The 18,174-nt window shown below is 55.4% G+C and overlaps 1 protein-coding gene across 15 annotated transcripts in view; it reads right to left on the reverse strand.

The window, feature by feature from the left end:
• PTPRF (protein tyrosine phosphatase receptor type F) overlaps positions 1 to 18,174 on the reverse strand; it is an 80,192-nt gene that overhangs the window by 54,126 nt on the left and 7,892 nt on the right. For all 15 annotated transcript variants that reach the window (XM_029947633.1, XM_029947628.1, XM_029947632.1 and 12 more), the window contains exons 3-4: positions 10,014 to 10,159; positions 9,705 to 9,846 (exon numbers count right to left, since the gene is read on the reverse strand). In XM_029947633.1, coding sequence (XP_029803493.1) covers positions 9,705 to 9,846; positions 10,014 to 10,159 — 288 coding nt within the window. The remainder of the gene's footprint in view (positions 1 to 9,704; positions 9,847 to 10,013; positions 10,160 to 18,174) is intronic.

Consider the following 18,174-nt stretch of genomic DNA (forward strand, 5'->3'; position numbering starts at 1 on the left):
GATGTTGGGGGGGGCGATGGAGTGTGTTAGGAGACTAAGGCTCAGAGAGGGGTAGACACTCGGCTGAGGCCTCACGGCCATGGTGGAGCTGCTTCAAATCCAGGACTCACTGCTATCTTGGTGGCTTCCTGGAGGAGGAGAGAGACATAAGAGTACTAAACCCCTGAGCATGGGAGGCAGGAAGAGCTTTCTGGGGGGAGAGAGGGACTGCCCAAGTAAAGGCTATGGGCGAGGGGCGTGGGGAGAAGGAAGGTGAGTCTGGTTGGAGCTAAGGCAAATGTTGGGGTCCTGATAGATGAATCTAGAGTAGGGGTGGACAGGGGATAGGCTTAAGCTGGCTGCAGTGGCTGGGGGCGGGAGGCTGCAGAGCTGCAGAGGCCCCTACAAAGCACACACAGGTTTCTTTGTCCAGCTTAGCCTGGATGCCTGAGGCTGTGTCTGGGCCAGAGGGAGGGGGCTGCACCGGGACGACAGATGGAGACGCCTTGCAGGGTCCTGGGGCGAGCAGCACCGTCTGTCAGCATGACCTTCTCACCCGTGTTTACCCAGCTTCATGGCGTCTCCGCGCACATGCAGGCACACATCGGCACACACATACACAGGCTCCCTGGGGTGCCACCATCTGCAAGCCTGACCTCCTCCTCTGTGCAGGAGTGTTGGGCCTGGCCTCACCCTGTCTCTGAACACAGATACCTAGAAACATGCACAGCCAGGGACCCACAGAGATATACATGGAGAAAGAGACAGGTGCAAAAATAGAACGCCACGCACGTATGGAGGGGCACCTGCAGGGACAAGCACCTGTGGCAACAGACGCATGCGAGCAGATCCAGAGGCAGGGAGCACAGGCACTCCACACACATGTGGAGACATGCAGTCAGAGACATACGTATGCTGAGGCATGTGCACCCAGAGACGCACAGAAAAACGTGAAAGAAGGTCATGAGTAGCGGGGCTGCTGGTACCGCCAACCCTTGTGCGCTCTAAGGAAACCAAGTCCACCTTAGGTCTTGTCCCTGAGGCAGCTCCATCCTTTGCAGGGTGGGGGCCAAGGCACCATCCATCAATTCAGAGCCCTCTCCACCGAAGACTTGTAGTCTCCCAGGCTCCCCGCTTCCAAGCAGAGTGGGGGCCCAGAGAGCCCTGGGCCCATCTTCCTTCACAGCTTTCAGTCTCCATTTTCAGCTTTTTCTAAGAGAAAACTCCCACCTCTTGCAGCACTCAGATTTCATCAAACTTGGCATCTTAAAAGCCTGTTTTGTTTTTGAATCTGAGCTGTTTGGGGCCTGTCACCAGCGAGAGCCCAAGAGTGGTAGTGAGAGCAGAGAGCAGCCACGACCACCCCCCCTCCCCCCGCCGCCCAGGGCTTCCCTGGCACCTCACACCACCCTCCTCAACCCGGTTGGTGAGGCCTCAGGGCCACACACACCCAAGTGAACCCTGGGGCTGTCCCTGGGCACACGCCCCAGCAGTACTCTGGCTTCCGGGGCCCTGGCCCAGGCTGGAGTCTGCTCCGGGGGTTCCCCCACCGCGGCCCTACTCCAGGAAGAGTCTCTTCATCTGTTTTCCCCCCTAGGTTCACACCACCAACAGCCTCCTACTCCTCAGACCCCCGCCACCCCCACTGCTTCAGGCCAGCTCACCAAGGTCAACCATGACTCCAAGGAACTAAATCCAAAGGGCACTTCTCAGTGCTCACCTTGCCTGACCTCTCAACAGCACCCCGCCCCACTGGCCACTCCCTCCTCCTCCACATTCTGTCTTTTTTCCAATCCCCGCAGCCTCACTCCAGCTCTCCCTCCTACTTCTCAGGCCCCTTCTCACCAGATTCCCAGGGACCTCCCCCCCCTCCACATGAAGCACTAGCCAGCCAGGGCTCCATTCGGGGCCTCTTTCTCCCTTCTTGGCTCTGGCTCCCTGAGATTTGCCATTTCTCAGCCTTTAAAACTCCATGTCCAGATGTCCCTTGAAGTTGCTGGGCGAATCTGCACAAGGCCTCCTGGATTCCTCCCCCTGGATGCCCGCACATGTCTGCTACAACCGATTACTAACTAGACTCATCGATTTGCCCCTTCAGGTCCTGAATCTTAGAAAACAGTACCATCACCTACCTGGGCCCAGAGCCGTAACCCACAGCCTCCCACTCCTCAATATCACAGCAGCCAGGCAGGTCACCACTCTTTCTTCACTGCTTGTAACCCCTTTTCCTTTCCTCCCCTGCCCGCTGCCTGGGTTTAGGCCATTGCTGCCTGTAAAGCTGCCCCAATCTCTCGCTGGTCTTCTTTCACCCTGCTCTGCACCCCCAGGGGCCTTTCTGAAGCATACATTTGATCGTGTCATTCCTCTGATTAAAATCCTCTCTCCCCAGGCAACCAGAGGGAGGTACCTTACTAAGGATGGAGAGGGTGCACACACGGGGGCATTTAAAACCTCCCACTTGGCTAGCTATTCCCAGAGCTCCTGGGCTCATGCTGCGGTCAGGAGGCTGGGGAAGAGGGGAGCCAGCAAGGAGGCCAAACACACAGCAGGGTCTTGTAAGTACCTGTGAGTGCAGGGGTGTGGGGGGGTGCAGGCTGGGCACAGGGGAGGTGTCTACTGTCTGCCTAACAGAAGAGGCAAGCGTACTGCCTATGCCACAGGAGGACCACTCAGAAGGGAGTCCACTTGGGCCCCTGGAGAAGGACAAAAACTAAAGATTAAGATGGGGGGTTCCAGGTACCAAGAAACCCAGAGTCTGACCTTAGGCCCTCCTGGCAGTGCCCACTGACCTAACACCTCTCTCAACCCCATGCCTAGGGCCCAGGACTCTCCAGAAAATGGCTGCAGAGCCTCATGTCTGCATGGTCCCAAATGCTACAGCGGTCATGACAGGGGATGGGGGGACCTGTGGAAGGACAGCGAGAGAGACCACAGTTACTGGACCAGAAGCACATAGGCCATGCCTCGGCTGTGAGGGGAGGGGCAGGAGCTGGCCTGGGTTCTAGGCCTTCTGTGGCTGCCGGTTAGGGAGGTGACAGGCCCAGCTTCTGCAAAACCAGCCTGTAACCCAGACATATATGTAGACAACGGGGAGAGAACACAGCCTGACACTTGGGAAGTCATCCTCTGCCTATGGTAGCTCTTTATCCCAATGACCCCAACCCCAAAGCCAGGCCTAGGCCAGGGGCAGGGAGGAGGGTGGGGCAGGGGGTGCTGACTCCCTGGGAAACACCCACCTGTCCTGAGAGCAAGCTCCCTCCCGGATCCACTCTGGGTCCAGCACTGCCCAGGATCTTAGGACAGGGTCACATGTTGCTCATCAGCCCTTTTGTCACTGAGGCTGCTTCCAAAGGGACTGAGTATGGGGGTGGGCAGTAGGGGAGGTGTCTCAAGGGGCCCTTCATCACCCAACAGGTCCCAAAGCCAGCCAGGGTCAGAGTCACTGCAGAACACGGGGGTCCAGGCCCAGCATTGACTGACTCCCCCGACCCCAATCACTTTCCCACACACCTCATAGCACCCCCTGAGCCTATCACAAAGTAGGCAAGACCAGACGCACTCCGTGCATGGCACCCATGGGTGGTATGGTTCTAGTCAGTTGGCTGGGTGGAAAAAGGTGAAAGGCAGCCTGGCCATGGTAGGAAGAGGGGAGGAAGATGGGGTCCCCAGGCCTGGGTGGGATCTCTATCTGGTGTGCCCTCCCACCTGGTGTGGCTGCACGGGAACTACTGAGGAGCTAGTGTACTGGAGAACGGTCAGCCTGACCACTCGGCCCCGTGTCCATCTGTGTCCATCTGTCCTGCCCAGCAGCAGCTCTGAGCAGGGAACCCATGGGTCCAAGAGAGTGAGCCGCACACAGCCTCTGACCATCCCCCCAGGGTCAGACTGACCCCCCACCACATTCAGCTCAGACTGCCTGCTGCACACCCCCCTTGCCATGCACCCCACAACCCCACACACACTGATGTGTGCACACACACAGACACTACATAGTGCACACCCCCTACTGTATACATGCCCCTGCAGGGCTTGATGGGCACGCGGGCACACACACACACGCACACAATCTGCTGCACACCCCCTGCCATACACACAGCACACAAAGCACACACCCACTGCATTAGTGCCACACCACACACCTCACACAGGGCACCCATGGCACATGCAGGTGCCTGTTGCCTGTGCATCCACAATCACAAGGCAAACACTGCCACCTGCACTCTGAGCTGGGCCCCTCCAAGACAGCCCATTCCTGCTCCTGAGCTCCTCCGCACCCCCAATCCTCCACCTCTCCCTTTCCCCTTCTGTAGCCCTTCCAGAACCTACCCCAATCACTAGGGCCCTGTCCACATCTCTGCTGGCCAGCCTCCTATGGGGCTTTCCGGACCACTATCCTGCCTGGCTTGGAACCCACAGGCTCAGCTGAATCGTAACCTCCAGAAGGAGCTCCAAGACCCTCACTCCCCCCCTCCCGAAGGGAAAGGCCAAGAAGCAAAGCCTGCCTCCCCTCCCCCTCCCTCCAGAGGGAAAATGTCAGATTCTCTGTCTCAGTGGCGGCAGCGGGCGGTTGGAGGGGGAGTGATTCAGCCGCTGCCTCAAGAGTGCGGAGTGAGAAGAGCTTTTCCTGCCATTACCGGGCGAGGGAGAGGCTGGCGCGCTAATGGCTTCAATTACCACTCAGACAGGAACACTGGGCGGCAGGGCCCTGTGCTCGTCACAGCCCGGACAGGCTCACCCCCAGCCAGCTTGTGCCAGGCACCCCCACCCCGTCCCCAGCCACGGGTGTGGGGGGAGGGGGTGGCCAGGCTGCACGCCACAGGGCAGCTGGGGCACACTGGGCCACACCTGGTCACACGGGGAGTGGCAGTCCTGTTGGGGAGCTGGGTGCAAAGGCCGGGACCAGGGAGAGGCTCAGGGAGCCTTGAGCAGTGTGGGGTGTTCCCTGAGGCTGCATGGGAGTCACGTATGGGGGAGGCTAGGCCCGGTGCGGAACAACAGAGTGGAGGAGCAGGACCAGACTTGCAAGCCTGGGCTCCCTTTTGGGGGTACACCAACTCCTCCCCTGAGCCAGGTCGCCGCAGGCAGCCCTCAGCCACTCCTCTGAAAAGCTGAGTGTGTAATAAGCATGACTGAGTACTGGTGCTTTTGGCCTACGTGCAGTGTGTCACACTGGTAGAGGACTCCAATCTTATTTCTGTCCCCCAAACCAGCTTCATCCTCACCCCAGGCTTCCTGAGAACCTGTGGTGGCCTCCCAGCATCAGCCCTGGCTCTCCTCCCAGTCGGATTATCCTTTCTCCCTGCTCCCCCCACACCCCCCAACTTTCCAGGCCTGCACCGGAGGGCAGGGAGGGGTGGGATGGTGGCTGTCTGGGCTGCTTCCTCCGAGCCCTGCCTCCTGGCCCCTTTGAGGCCTCCTACTCCACTCCTTTCTGCCAAGCCAGGAGCCTGGTCAAGGTTACACAGACCAACACGGTAAGTCAGCAGTTCTTCGTCTTCAGCAGTTCTTCTGTCTTCCGGGATGGGTGTTTCAGGAGGGGGAGGAGCTCAGAGCTCTACCCTCACAAGGGGCAGGAATATAAGCAGGGCAGGGACCTGCCCCACATTCACCCCGGACCTCGCCAGACACCTCCTCCCATGGCCCAGAAACACAAACCGCCCAGAAACACAAGCTCCCAGACCCCTGCTAGAGAATCCCCTTCATTCAAGAATGTCCCTCGGGACTGAGGGATCCCTCCAAGTCTGAATCCCCTCACCTTCAGAGCCTGAAAGACCATCCTCATCCTCAATCCTTTAAATATAAAGCTGCCCAGGGCAGTGGTGGGGGTCAGAGAGTGCCCACAAAGGAACTGGGGCTAGCAGCTCTGGCAGGGCAGTGGGGGGAGGGGAGGGCAGATTTCTCTTTCAGCACTAACCCAGAGATCCTCTTTCCTCAACACGACAGACTCAGAAGATGCCCTCTTGGGCTGGAGCCACAGTTCTGGCCCTTCAGCCAGATTCCTGGATGCCAGGGTAGGACAGAAGGATCCCCGCTGGGGAGGATGCCAATAGGAAGGAGGGCAGCAAGGCTGAAATACTTGTCCCCTGGTTAGAGGACAGGAACAGAGCCCAGGCACTCGGCAACCAGTGGTCCTGGCCCAACGCCTGTCTCGCCTGTCTCCTGGGGCCCTGCTCCCAGGGGAGTCCCCTCCATGGCAATGGACATGGGGCTGTATCACCTGGATGATGCCACGGAGCCGGGTACTGCCAGATGTACAGCTTCCGGCACAATAGCAGCTACCGTTCACTGGGTCCTGCAAAGTACTTTACATCACATTCAATCCTCCAAACCAGCTCAGGCAGCGGGTAGTACATCCCCATTTACAGATGGACCAGATAAGGCTCAGAGGCATAGTTACTTGTCAAGGTCACAAGGCAAGAGTGGAAGTGGTCAGAAGCCTCTGCTTTTCTTTTTTTAATTTTTTATGTTTTTCTTTATTATTGAGACAGAGAGAAACAGAGCACGAGTGGGGGAGGGGCAGAGAGAGAGACACACAGAATCTGAAGCAGGTGCCAGGCTCTGAGCTGTCAACACAGAGCCTGTTGTGGGGCTCGAACCCAAGAACCGTGAGATCATGACCTGAGCCGAAGTCGGACGCTTAACTGACTGAGCCACCCAGGCGCCCCCGAAGCCCTTGCTCTTAACCACTGTCTTCCACTGCCCCTCTAAACTGGAGAGTGCCCCCCCCACCCACGGGAGACACACAGGCACAAGGGAGTAACTGAATGGATGCACACAAACACATAAACCCACAGCGTAAAAATGGCCAATGTGCAAAGATGTTCAACGGCTCTTGTAATCAAAGAAATGCAAATTAAATTGAGATGCCATTTTTTGCCTATTAACTTGGCAAAGACTTTTTTTTTTAATGATAATTCCCACTGCTGGTGAGGATATGCAGAAAAGAGGCCCTCTTATGCCCTGCTTGGTGGGAGTGTAAACTGACACAATCTTCTGGAAATACTGAAAGGCTTAAAAATTCATGGGTCTTTTGATCCAGCAATTCCACTTCCATGAATCTAGAATAAGGAAATAATCAGGAAGATGAACACATCTGATCTGCAAGGAGTGTATAGTGCTTTTTTTATTTTATAAAAACAAAATGTGTGTGTGTGTGTGTGTGTGTGTGTGTGTGTGTGTATGGGAACAACATATGTGTCCAACAATAAAAAAATGGCTAAACAAATCAAGGTACTTCATGGGATACCTACAGCCATTACAAATAATGATACAGAATATTTCATGGTGAGGAAGATGTGTTATTTTAAAAAGCAGTCTACAAATGAGGGAGCCTGGCTGGCTCAGTCAGTGGAGCATGTGACTCTTGATCTTTGGGTTGTGAGTTTGAGCCCCACATTGGGTGTAGAGACTACTTAAAAAATAAAATCTTGGAGGGGCACCTGGGTGGCTCAATCAGTTAAGCATCGTACTTCAGCTCAGGTCATGATCTCATGGTTCACAGGTTCAAGCCCCATGTCGGGTTCCTTGCTGTTAGCGCAGAACCCACTTCAGATCCTATCTCCTTCTCTGACCCTCCCCAACATGCATGTGTGCTTTCTCTCTCTCTCTGTCTCAAAAATAAACATTAAAAAAATCTTGGGGGAGAAAAAAGAAGTCTACAAATCATAGGGCAGGGCATGATTTCACTTTTCTACACAACTGACCCTTTAACAACACAGGTGTGAACTGCACGGGGGCACTTATACGTGGACATTTTTGGATATGGCACAGTACTATATATAAATGTATTTTCTCTCATGATTTTCTTTTAAGTTAACTTTTTTTAGTAATCTCTACACCCAATGTGGGGCTTAAACTCACAACCCTGCAGTCGAGAGCTGCATGCTCTACTGACTGAACCAGCCAGGTGCCCTTCTCTCATGATTTTCTTTCTTTTTTATTAAAAGACTGTTTTCTTAAGTTTATTTATTTTTAGAGAGACAGAGACAGCATGGGTGGGGGAGGGGCAGAGAGAGAGAGGGAGACAGATAATCCCAAAAGCAGGCTCTGCACTGGCAGTGCAGAGCCCAATGCAGGGCTTGATCCCACGAACCGTGAGATTGTGACCTGAAGCAAGCTGAAACCAAGAGTCGGATGCTTAACCGACTGACACACCCAGGCGTCCCCCTCATGATTTTTTAAAAATGTTTTTTAACTTATTTTTGAAAGAGAGACAGCGAGAGCAGGGGAGGGTCATAGAGAGAGGGAGACACAGAATCTGAAGCAGGCTCCAGGCTCTGAGCTAGCTGTCAGCACAGAGCCCGACGTGGGACTCGAACCCATGATCTGCAAGATCATGACCTGAGCCAAAGTTGGACACTTAACCGACTGAGCCACCCAGTGCCCCAGCCCTCTTGTGATTTTCTTAAGAAGATTTTTTTTTCTCCAGCTTATTTTATCATAAGAATACAGTATATAATACATATAGAAGACATGTGTTAATTGACTTTATGTTATCGGCAAGGCTTCCAAAGACTGTAGGCTATTAGAAGCTAAGTTTAAGGAAAGTCAAAAGTGATATGCAGATTTTCACCTGCTTGGCAGTGGTGGGGAGGGTCTACACACCTAACCCCTGCATTATTCAAGGGTCAACTGTATATATAATGTCTGCACAGAAAACGGACCACAAGGAAAACACCAAATGTGACGGGTAGAGCAAAATAACAGCTGATTTTTTACATTTTCCTATGTGCTACTTTATATGTATCAACTTTTCAACAGCTAACAGGTATTGTTACAGTAATTTTTTTTTTTTTAACAAAAAGTGACAATCAAGGCTGTGTTTTGAAAATACACACAGGCATATTCAGACTGATGAGTCCATTGTGGCCAGGGGCTGATCAGGTCACTCCCCACCCCATGGCTTCCTCCATCCCCAGGAAAGTGTTCATTCAGTGCTGAATGGTTTCTCCGAGGCTTCTCTCTGTGCCCTTGCGCTCGGCCCTCCAGCTCCGCCCATCCCCTGGACCAAACGGAACTACTCTGAGTTCTGTGAAAACGCCTTTCTCTCCTCCTTCTGGGCCTTGGCACATGCTGATGCTGTTCTTTCTGCCTAGCCCCCTGCCTCCCAACTCCTACTAATCCTCAAGACTCAGCTTAAACAACATCACCCTCTCCTCTGTGCTCCCCTAACCCCCTGGCTGCCCCCATAGGGCTTACTGGAAACTGTCTAAAGGGCAGGGCCCTGGTCAGATGACCCACAGAGGCCTTAGGGAGTATTTGTGAATGAACGCAGGAACTATCAGGTGAGAAGACACTAAAATCCACACACAGAGTCCTAGCCCCCAGCCTAGAGCCCTGGTTCATAGGGGAACACATCTCTCTCAAGCCCACTGCGAGGCTCTGCAGGAAAAGCAGATCCAATGCTATAAGCCAAGTAACCCAAATGATACAGAACTGAAGCCACACACCTCAGGCCCAAACCTGAGGCCCAAACCCCACCTGGGTAATGCCATGGCTCAGCAGGATACAAAGACACAGCTGGCCTTGGCACCAGCCAAACAATCCAGGCCAGATCCAATGACCATCGCCATCCACTTCTGATCTTTCCTGCTGCCATGATGGCCAGTTCTCCTTTCTGCCAAACACACACCAGCTCATGGCAGGGACAGGGCTGGCTGGCTGGCGGACTCTTCCCACACGTCATCCTACCCACCCACCACGCCACATTCCTCTCCAGGACGTACCTTCGAGCACGGAGAGTTTGGCACTAGTGTTGATCTCTCCTAGACTGTTGGTGGCCGTGCACTCGTAGATGGCTTCATCTCGCTGCGCCCGCAATGGCTGGATCCGCAGCACGGACCCTGCCCCATCATCAAACTCAATTACCTGCCAGAGAACAGACAAAGGGTCACAGCCTGCTCAGGGTCAGACATCCTCCTGTCTCCAAAAGGCCCCTGAGGAGGGAGACCAAGGAGAGGGGATGTAGGCCCAGACCCCAGAACAGGACAGGCAGACCCTGAGCTCTGCCTGCCCCTTCCGACCCAAGGTCTTACCTCGAAGCGCTGGGAGCTGACCTTCTTCCCCTTCTTCATCCATGTGATGCGTGGCTTGGGCTCCCCTGTGGCTTGGCACACAAAGGAGGCCACTCCTCCCGACAGCCCAATTTGGTCCTCAGGGACCTTAATGAAGACAGGTTTGCCTGGAGAGATGGAGACACCAAGTCACTATGGCACAGTCACTACAGACATCAGCAACTCTCCATAGGTGGCAGTCATGTGGGGGGGGGGAGGTGGCAAGATCTATAAAGAATATATTAATAGTGACGCCTAACCCTTACATAGTGCTTACTACGTGCCAAGTGCTATTCAAAGAACTATAGCATATGAGGTGGGTGCTATAGTTATGTCTGCTTATAGATTAGAAAATCAACGCACAGAGAGGTTAAAGGATTTGTCTAACATGACACAGCTGGTTAGTGGCAGAGCTGAGATTTGAACCCAGGAGTTCGTTCTGTGTCTGGAGCCCACGCTTTAAACATTGTACTACTCTCTGTGTCCCATCCCTCATCAGTTCCAAGCACGAAAACAAAGGCATGCTGAGTGCTGCCTGGAAGAGTCCCAGCACCTCTCAGACATGTCCCTCCCCCACTGCTCTCCATGGGGGATGGTACCTCCATCTACCCCAAGGCTCAAGCCAGAAACCGGCACTCCTCCTCTCTCAGCCCCCACATACCAGCAGTCCCGAAAGACCTAGACATTCCACCTCTTTAAGTATCTCTGGACGTCTTCCCAGGTGAATGCTTTCCTGTAAATCTGCCCCCCACCTGCCCCCACTGACTTGGTTATTGCCTTCTGAAGTACATTTCCCCAGGGTGTCCACTGGGAGGTGGGGGAGGGGAAGAAAGAAGAGGGCTCAGACACTGTACTGCATGCCCACAGCACCTTGGTACACACACCAGGGCCGACTTGGGGCACCTGTTCCTACGAATCCTACCCCCTGAGGGTCACAAGACCAGAGAAACCTGCTTTTCATTAAGATGTAGCAACGCCTCGTTAATCCTGACAGAGGATCCATTTCCTATTAATCAGGCCAATGAACAGTTCCAGGAAGGCTAATACCGTGAGAAATGACCTTTCAGACCACCTGCTCAGCACCGATGAGCCCAGGCCTGACCGGATCGCTGGCACAGAAACATGTGTGTGCCATGATGACAATCCCTCGCTAAGCACCCACTCTGGATCAGGTACTTTATCTCATTTAGTCCTTCCTCGTTGTTATTACCAGTTTATAGGCCCAGAGAGGTCAAGTCACTTGCCCAAGGTCACACAACCAATGAGTGGCATTTCAGAGGCGTGATTTCAAGCCTGTCTGACTCCAAAACCCCTGGTACAAAATAGTGGGGCCTTATGAAGAGCAGGGTCAGTGGTGTGCTGGGGGAAGCCGAACCAAAGAAAGTGGAGGGGTGAGTGGGAGGTGGAGAGGAAGTGCAGAGAAGAGTGTCGTGAGCATTTATTAAAGAATATATATTTTTTAATGTTTTATTTATTTTTGAGACAGAGACAGCACGAGCAGGGAAGGGTCAGAGAGAGAGGGAAACAGAATCTGTAGCAGGCTCCAGGCTCTGAGCTAGCTGTCAGCACAGAGCCCGATGCGGGGCTCGAACCCATGAACCGTGAGATCATGACCTGAGCCAAAGCTGGACGCTTAACCGACTGAGCCACCCAGGCACCCTCAGTGCAGTGACCATTTAACGGAGACTGGCTGTGATGAGAAGACACAGAAAAGATGGCACCTGCAGGGAATGAGGGTCCAGGGAGGCTTACATCTTGATTTCTTTTTTGATTTCCTAAGACGTGAAAGACAATGTTTACATCCCACTGGGAAGGAAGGAGCAGACAGGGAGAGTGCCCACCCGGGATCCAGTGGACAGAGATGGGTGCAGTCCCTCAGGAGGGGAGGGTCTGGGGGACCAGTGGGGTCAGCAGTTGCAAAGAGTACGAGGGCTTAGCCTTGCAGGGAGCAGGAAGGGAACCACTTTACTGAGCACCCCAGGGGCCCGGCAGATTCTGGAGGTTTTATGTGATTTTTAAACAAGTCACTCATCATCTCTGAGGCTCTGTTTTCCCATCTGCAAAATGGTGCTAGGGGACTGTAGTGTGTGTGGAGAAAACATGATGATGTTTGTCGAGGGCGTGCAAAGGCGTGACGGTTGGTGGGTCCTGCGTGGGAGGCAGCCGCTGCTCCCACTTTAATTCTTAGTCTTAAAACAATGATATGGGGGCACCTGGGTGGCTCGGTCAGTTAAGCATTTGACTCTTGGTTTTGGCTCAGGTCATGTTCTCACAGGTTCATGAGTTCTAGCTCCATGTTGGTCTCTGCGCTCAGCATAGAGCTTGCCTGAGACTGTCTCCTTCTGTCTCTCCCCCTCCCCTGCTTGTTCACGCTCGCTCTCTCAAATATACAAAAGTAAACTTTATAAAAACAAAACAGGAAATGAGGTGGGTAGTAGCATCTGCTTCATTTTAGAGATGGGGAAATGGAGGCTCAGCAGGTTCAGTAATAAGTCACAGAGTGACACGGGGGTGGAGCTAGGGTTGGCTTGTGTTCCAAATCCTAAGCTCTTCCTGCAGCACAGAAGGCTCCCTGGAGGAGGGAAACTCGGTCCTCCCCAGCTGACTGCTTGTGCAATACTTGGAGAGGTGAGGGCAGCTGGGCATGAAGAGCCAGGGGCAGCCTAGGTGGGGAAACACCTATACTTGGTGAGGATCAGAGTGGCACAGGAATAAGGTAGAGGTTCTGGAAGCTACAGTTTGGTCCACATTTACTCCGACTGCCCCTGAAGGAGGCTCCAGACTCTCCCATTCTACAGGTGTCTGCAGAGCCTGTCCCTGTTTGTGGGTCCTTTCAGACAAGTCCTCTCAGACAGGGCTTTGCCCACTCGGGGACCGCTGGGTGTGCAGCTCCCTGACACCCGAGGACCTGCAGACAGCAGCTCCATGACCTCCTTCCCCACTGCCACCACCTCAGTCCAGACACCACCTGCCCTTGACTGTAGACTCCCCCAGCCTAACAAGCTGCATCTCTGCCTCCCTTCTAGTCTCTCTCCAGCTGCCAGAGTGAGTTGCCCCTCTCCTCTGACCAAAACCCTGCAAAGCCTCCCCCTGCAATCAAAACAACATTTCAACTCCTTTCATGGTGGACAGAGGCTTGCCAGGTCTGAGCCCACTCCCTCCATCAGCCCTGGCTTCCCATCCCCTGGCTGAGCAACGTTCCCACGGCCTCAGGACCCTAGAACAAGCAGATCCTGCTGCCGCAAACCTTTTAGACATGCTCTTCACCCTCTAACCCCTGTTCACCTTCCTGATCTCAACTCAAACATCATTTCCTCAGAACACCTTCCCTGGTCTCCCTGTCATTGTCTGCTGCTCCATTAGCTCAGTTCCTGGCTTAAGCGCTCGGGTAACCCTCCCTGCCTCTCTCCCAGCACCGCTCACAGTTTGTTGCGTAGTACACGTGTGAGGTTGTTACTTTTCCCACATTTGTGGGGAGTATTTGGTTCACAGCTGCTTCCTCACCCTGCTTTGCTTCCTGCCCCGACCCGGCGGCCCGGCTGCCCGGCCCAGTTCCTGGCACACGGGGGCGTAGAACAAATGAAGAGGTGACCCGACGAGGGAGCGCATGCCCGAGGAGGATGGAGACCCAGCCCCTCGCACACCAGGGGGAAGCCCGCTCCACCAGGGAGAGGAGCCCAGGGAAGAAATTCTCCTGCCTCAACGTGTCTGCAGCAGAAAGCAGGGGCTGGAACCTGCTGAACCGGAATGGCCGGGAGAGGCGCCTGGGGGCGGGGCCTCCCCACCAAACAAAGAACCAGAAGCTGGGGAGGCGAACCAGGCCCAGGTCAGAGAGAGTGAGAGTCAGAGAGAGAGAGGAGAGAGTAAGAGAATGGCGAGGAGGAAAAAGGCCCAAGTACTGCGCAGAGGCTGGATGGCGCCCAAGCCCTAGGGCAGAACCCCTGGGAGGCTGGAGGGAGGCCAGTGCCCCGCCCAGGCCACCCACCCACCAACTGGCAGAGCCTCCTGCCACCCCCCACCCCCAGTGCTAACAGGCAGGGCAGGCCCCTCCCCTCACTCAGGCCTCACGCTCAGCTTCCTGACCTACTCCCACTCCCACCCAGGGGCCCCTCACCCAGCACTGCTGCCAAACCCCACTACTCCAACTCGTTGGTGTCCCAAAGCCTGCCTTGCCCCTTTTGTTCACCAGGCCGACCTCTGGGGAACACGAATCTGACCAGGTCTCTCCCCAGCTATAAACCCTGGGCTGATTTCTTTGGTCTAACCTCTCCAGGCCCACCCTTCTTGACTCTTTCGAAACAGAGCACCAACCATGGGCCTGGCACTGTGCTGGAACACAGCTTGGCGCTGGTGGCCTGGCTACCCCTTACCCAGACCTGCCCTGACAGGCCAGGCCAGTGGGTACCTCCTTGCCCTTGCGCGTGCCCTGCCCTCTCAGGCACCCCACTCCCAAGCCGGTGGGAGCCTGCCCTGCATCCAGCAGCCCTCGGGTTTCCCACTCCAGCTCTGGGAACAGCCACACTGACTGATTACATCCCCGCTGTCAGAACCCAGCAACTTGACCACTCTGCCTGGTGCTGATTCAGGGGCTGCCTGGTATTCAGTGAGGGTCTGAGGAACTTCAGAGACCGCATGCCAGGAGGGGCTTTCTGCCCCAAGCAGAATGCGGTCCCAGCACCCCTCTGGACTTCCTCCCTTCCTCACTGTACGGAGGGTGTGGGCCACACAGCTCTTTGGGCAGCAGGTCCCAGAGGTATATGCCCAGGGACACTCTCCATCCAAGCAGGCCACTGAGCCTGTGCACACTGGGAATGGGTGGCCAAATAAAGGAAACAAGTGGGCTGCTTAGAGACAGGGTGGGCACACTTCTGGGGCAGAGGGTGTTTGGACAGTCAAGCTGGGCCACCTTGGAGGCTCCTCCACGGGGAGAGATGGGCTGCTATTTTGTGCCTTCCCTACAGAGGACATACACACATGTACACATACATGTACACGGAAGCAGAGGGGCAGCGAGGCAGGGGAGGGAGCTACTGGAGAGGCAGCTTTCCCAGGCCCTGAACTGCCTAATGAGCTCGGGACTCATTAACTCTGGCTCCTATGACTGTTCTTGGTGTCCTCCAGAGGGGAGCCTACCCAAAGACAACCCTGGGCTCCCAGAGGACACACACGGAGGCCCCAGGTCACGGCCTCGGGTGGTGGGACCACAAACTAGGGGCCAGGTGCCTTGAACATGTGACCTCAGTGAACCTTTCCAGGCAGAAATGATTACCCTCATTGTGCAATAGAAAAACAGACCCAGAGAGAAAGCAACCTGCCAGAAGTGCCAAGAGGGCAGAGTCTAGGCCACCAGGTTCTACCTACGAGGTGGCCCTGCCTCCCTGTAAGGCTGGCGGGGCGGGGATGACATGACAGACACACCCTCAGCTACTCAGGCCCCTGCCCCCCACACTACCTACGGCCCCAGCATCGGGCATCTTGCTCCGGGCTCCTGTGATTCCAAGTAACTGCGCTGTAACCAGGTCCTTGCTCAAACCTGATCATTTGTGCTGCATCCCTGCCTCCATCCTACGATGTCTGGGGCCAAAAGAGAGACGGTTTTCACTGTCTCTTGAGCTCCATGGAGAAGCCCAGGCCCATCCCTATCCACCCTGCCCCATCTTATCCCATTACACAACCCCCCCATTAGCAAATATCCAGTCACTGTTCAGGGCTCCCTTCTTCCAGGAAGACCCCCAATGCCCCTCCCACGGGCTTAGGTCACTCCCTCTGTGCCAGCACTGCCCCCCAACAGCACACCCTGTAGTATCTCCTGCGTGGGTTCCAGAGGCGGGGCTGGGTGGCCCCCTAGCACCTGACTTGCACAGTAGAGAAGCAGAAACCTCTTCCAGCTTGGGCCTACCTCTAGCCCCCCACAAGCCTTCCCCATGAGAAACCACGAAGATGCAGGCTGGGGGAGTGGCCCAAGCCCTGCGTGACTGGGTCTTCAACGGAGCTGACTTGGCATTAACGCTGGGGCCTCCGGGCTAACTCTTGGCAGCTGCTTCTCCACCCGCCCTTCCCTCTGCTCCCCTCAGAGGCCAGGGCTCCCATTCATTTGTCTCGTTAAGAGGCCTATAGAAACACATTTGTCCGCTCCGCGCTTCACTGCTCCGGTCGTCAATTCTCTGGGGCGCCTGCCCTACCTTTTGCAGTAGCTCTGTCCACGTTTGCTCACTCACCCCTGGCTAGAAGTCTCCTAAGCCCAGCCTAAGCCTGGTCATGGTGGGAGGGGTACAGATCCAAAAGCATGTGTTGCAGGAAGCAGGTCTATAAGACAGACCCTGCCTCCCGGGGCCAAGTCACAGCCCCCAACCCAGGCTCCTCCTCTGTGGCTCTCAGCCTGGGTGCGGAGCCCTGCTCACCCTATTTCAGCACCTCCAGCTGGTTCCTACCTTCACGACCCTGGTCTTTGGGTTCTGGTTCTTAAGGATCAGCATGGAGGTTCTGGGGCTCTGTTCTAAAATTGTTCCACTCTGTCCCCCAAGTAGCACATGACCCAGACTCCTGGAGGAAGTGATGGTTCCAAGTGTGTAGGAACCGGTCAGGTGAGGGGAAAAGGAAGAGTGTTCCAAGCAGAGGGATCAGAAGGAACAGAGGCCTGGGGAGTACATGACTGACAACAAGTCAGCATGGTGGGAAAGTGGGGCGGGAGGCAGAGTGAAGGATGAGGTTGGCAGAGGCCAGAAAATGCAAAGCCTTGAGAAGCGTCAAGACCCCTAGGCTTGATCCTGAAGGCAACAGGGGAGGAGAGGGAGGGATTTTAAACTGAGCGGTGACACAGTCAGGCTTTCCTTTTGCAACCTGACTCTTAGACTTTGGAAGGGAGAATGGGTTATGAGGGGATGGAGGCAGGGAAGACATCAGGAGGCAGTTGCATGCAAAAGCCCAAAAAAGAGCTGAGTGTGGCTTGGGTGAAGGCAGTGGAGAGGAAGGTGGATGCATTCCAGAGATGTTCAGAAGGGAGAAACCACAGAAGTTGGTGATGGATTAGATGTGCGGTATGAGATAGGCAGGAGGCCCTGGGCTCTGACTCGGGTGGCGGGGTGGGTGGTAATGCCGTTCCCCAGGAGAGAGAACACAGGAGGAGGAACAGGTTTGGGGGGATGAGGGTACACGTCAGGGCATGTTTGGTCTGAAGCAGGAGGGAAAGGCAGTTATTCTCCGAGGATGTGTTGTCGGAAAGCCCAGCTGGGTGGCACTCCCTCTGGCCTCAAACTCCTGTGTGAAGGCCACGAGAGTCTCCGGGGTGAGGTCGGGGAGCAAGGACAGTCCCTCAGTATCCAAGGGCTCCAGACCACACCTGACTGTCGACAAGCCTTTGCCTCCCTGCCAACCTCAGAGTCACACCCAGTGACTTCTAGCCCAACCTGCCCCTGCAGGCTCAAGCTCTTTCCAGCAGCCCCAGCCAGGCCTGGAGATCACCCCCTGCCCCCAAACCTGGCCCTCCCTTGGCCTGCACCTCAAAGCTCCCACTCCTCCTCAGCCCCTGCCCCCAGGAGGAATGCCATTCCCTTCCCCAGGCCCTTCCAGCCCCACCAGGGCCCCGCCTCTGAGGACAAAGGGCAGGGTGCCCTAGTCCCACCCCTCTCCAGGATCTGGTCCTGAATAATTAATGAGCCATTAGGAGAAAGGGCCTGGGTGGGGCAAGGAGAGAGATCTGTGCCCAGATACTTACAGAGGGGGGTGAGGGAAGCCCTATGGCTTGCTGACCCCCAGGCTGACCCCAGGGTTGGCCCCTGGCCACCTCTGGGCTCTGGACAGGCTGGGAACAGCCCCTTTCCCCAGGGACCTTGGCTCCGACCTCACCCCTCCCTGTCAGTGTGCAGATTGGCTAAATCTGCCCTGTGCTCCGCCTCCCACCAGTAACCAAGCAGTGGTAACCATGGTGACGGGGCGGCTGCGGCCAGTCTTGTAGTGCCAGGCGGGGGGAAGGGCGGCAGGAAAGGAAGGAAAGTTCAGAGTTGGATTTGGGCAGGGGACAATCCCACTTCCCCCAACACACACACACACACACTCACACTCACACTCACATTCACACATCCACTGGAGCCCAGCATCCTGCTGGCCACATGCAATCTTCCCTGGATTCCCAAGACTGAGGGGC

Source organism: Suricata suricatta, chromosome 8 (assembly GCF_006229205.1).
Source record: "Suricata suricatta isolate VVHF042 chromosome 8, meerkat_22Aug2017_6uvM2_HiC, whole genome shotgun sequence".
NCBI classification, from domain to species: Eukaryota; Metazoa; Chordata; class Mammalia; order Carnivora; family Herpestidae; genus Suricata; species Suricata suricatta.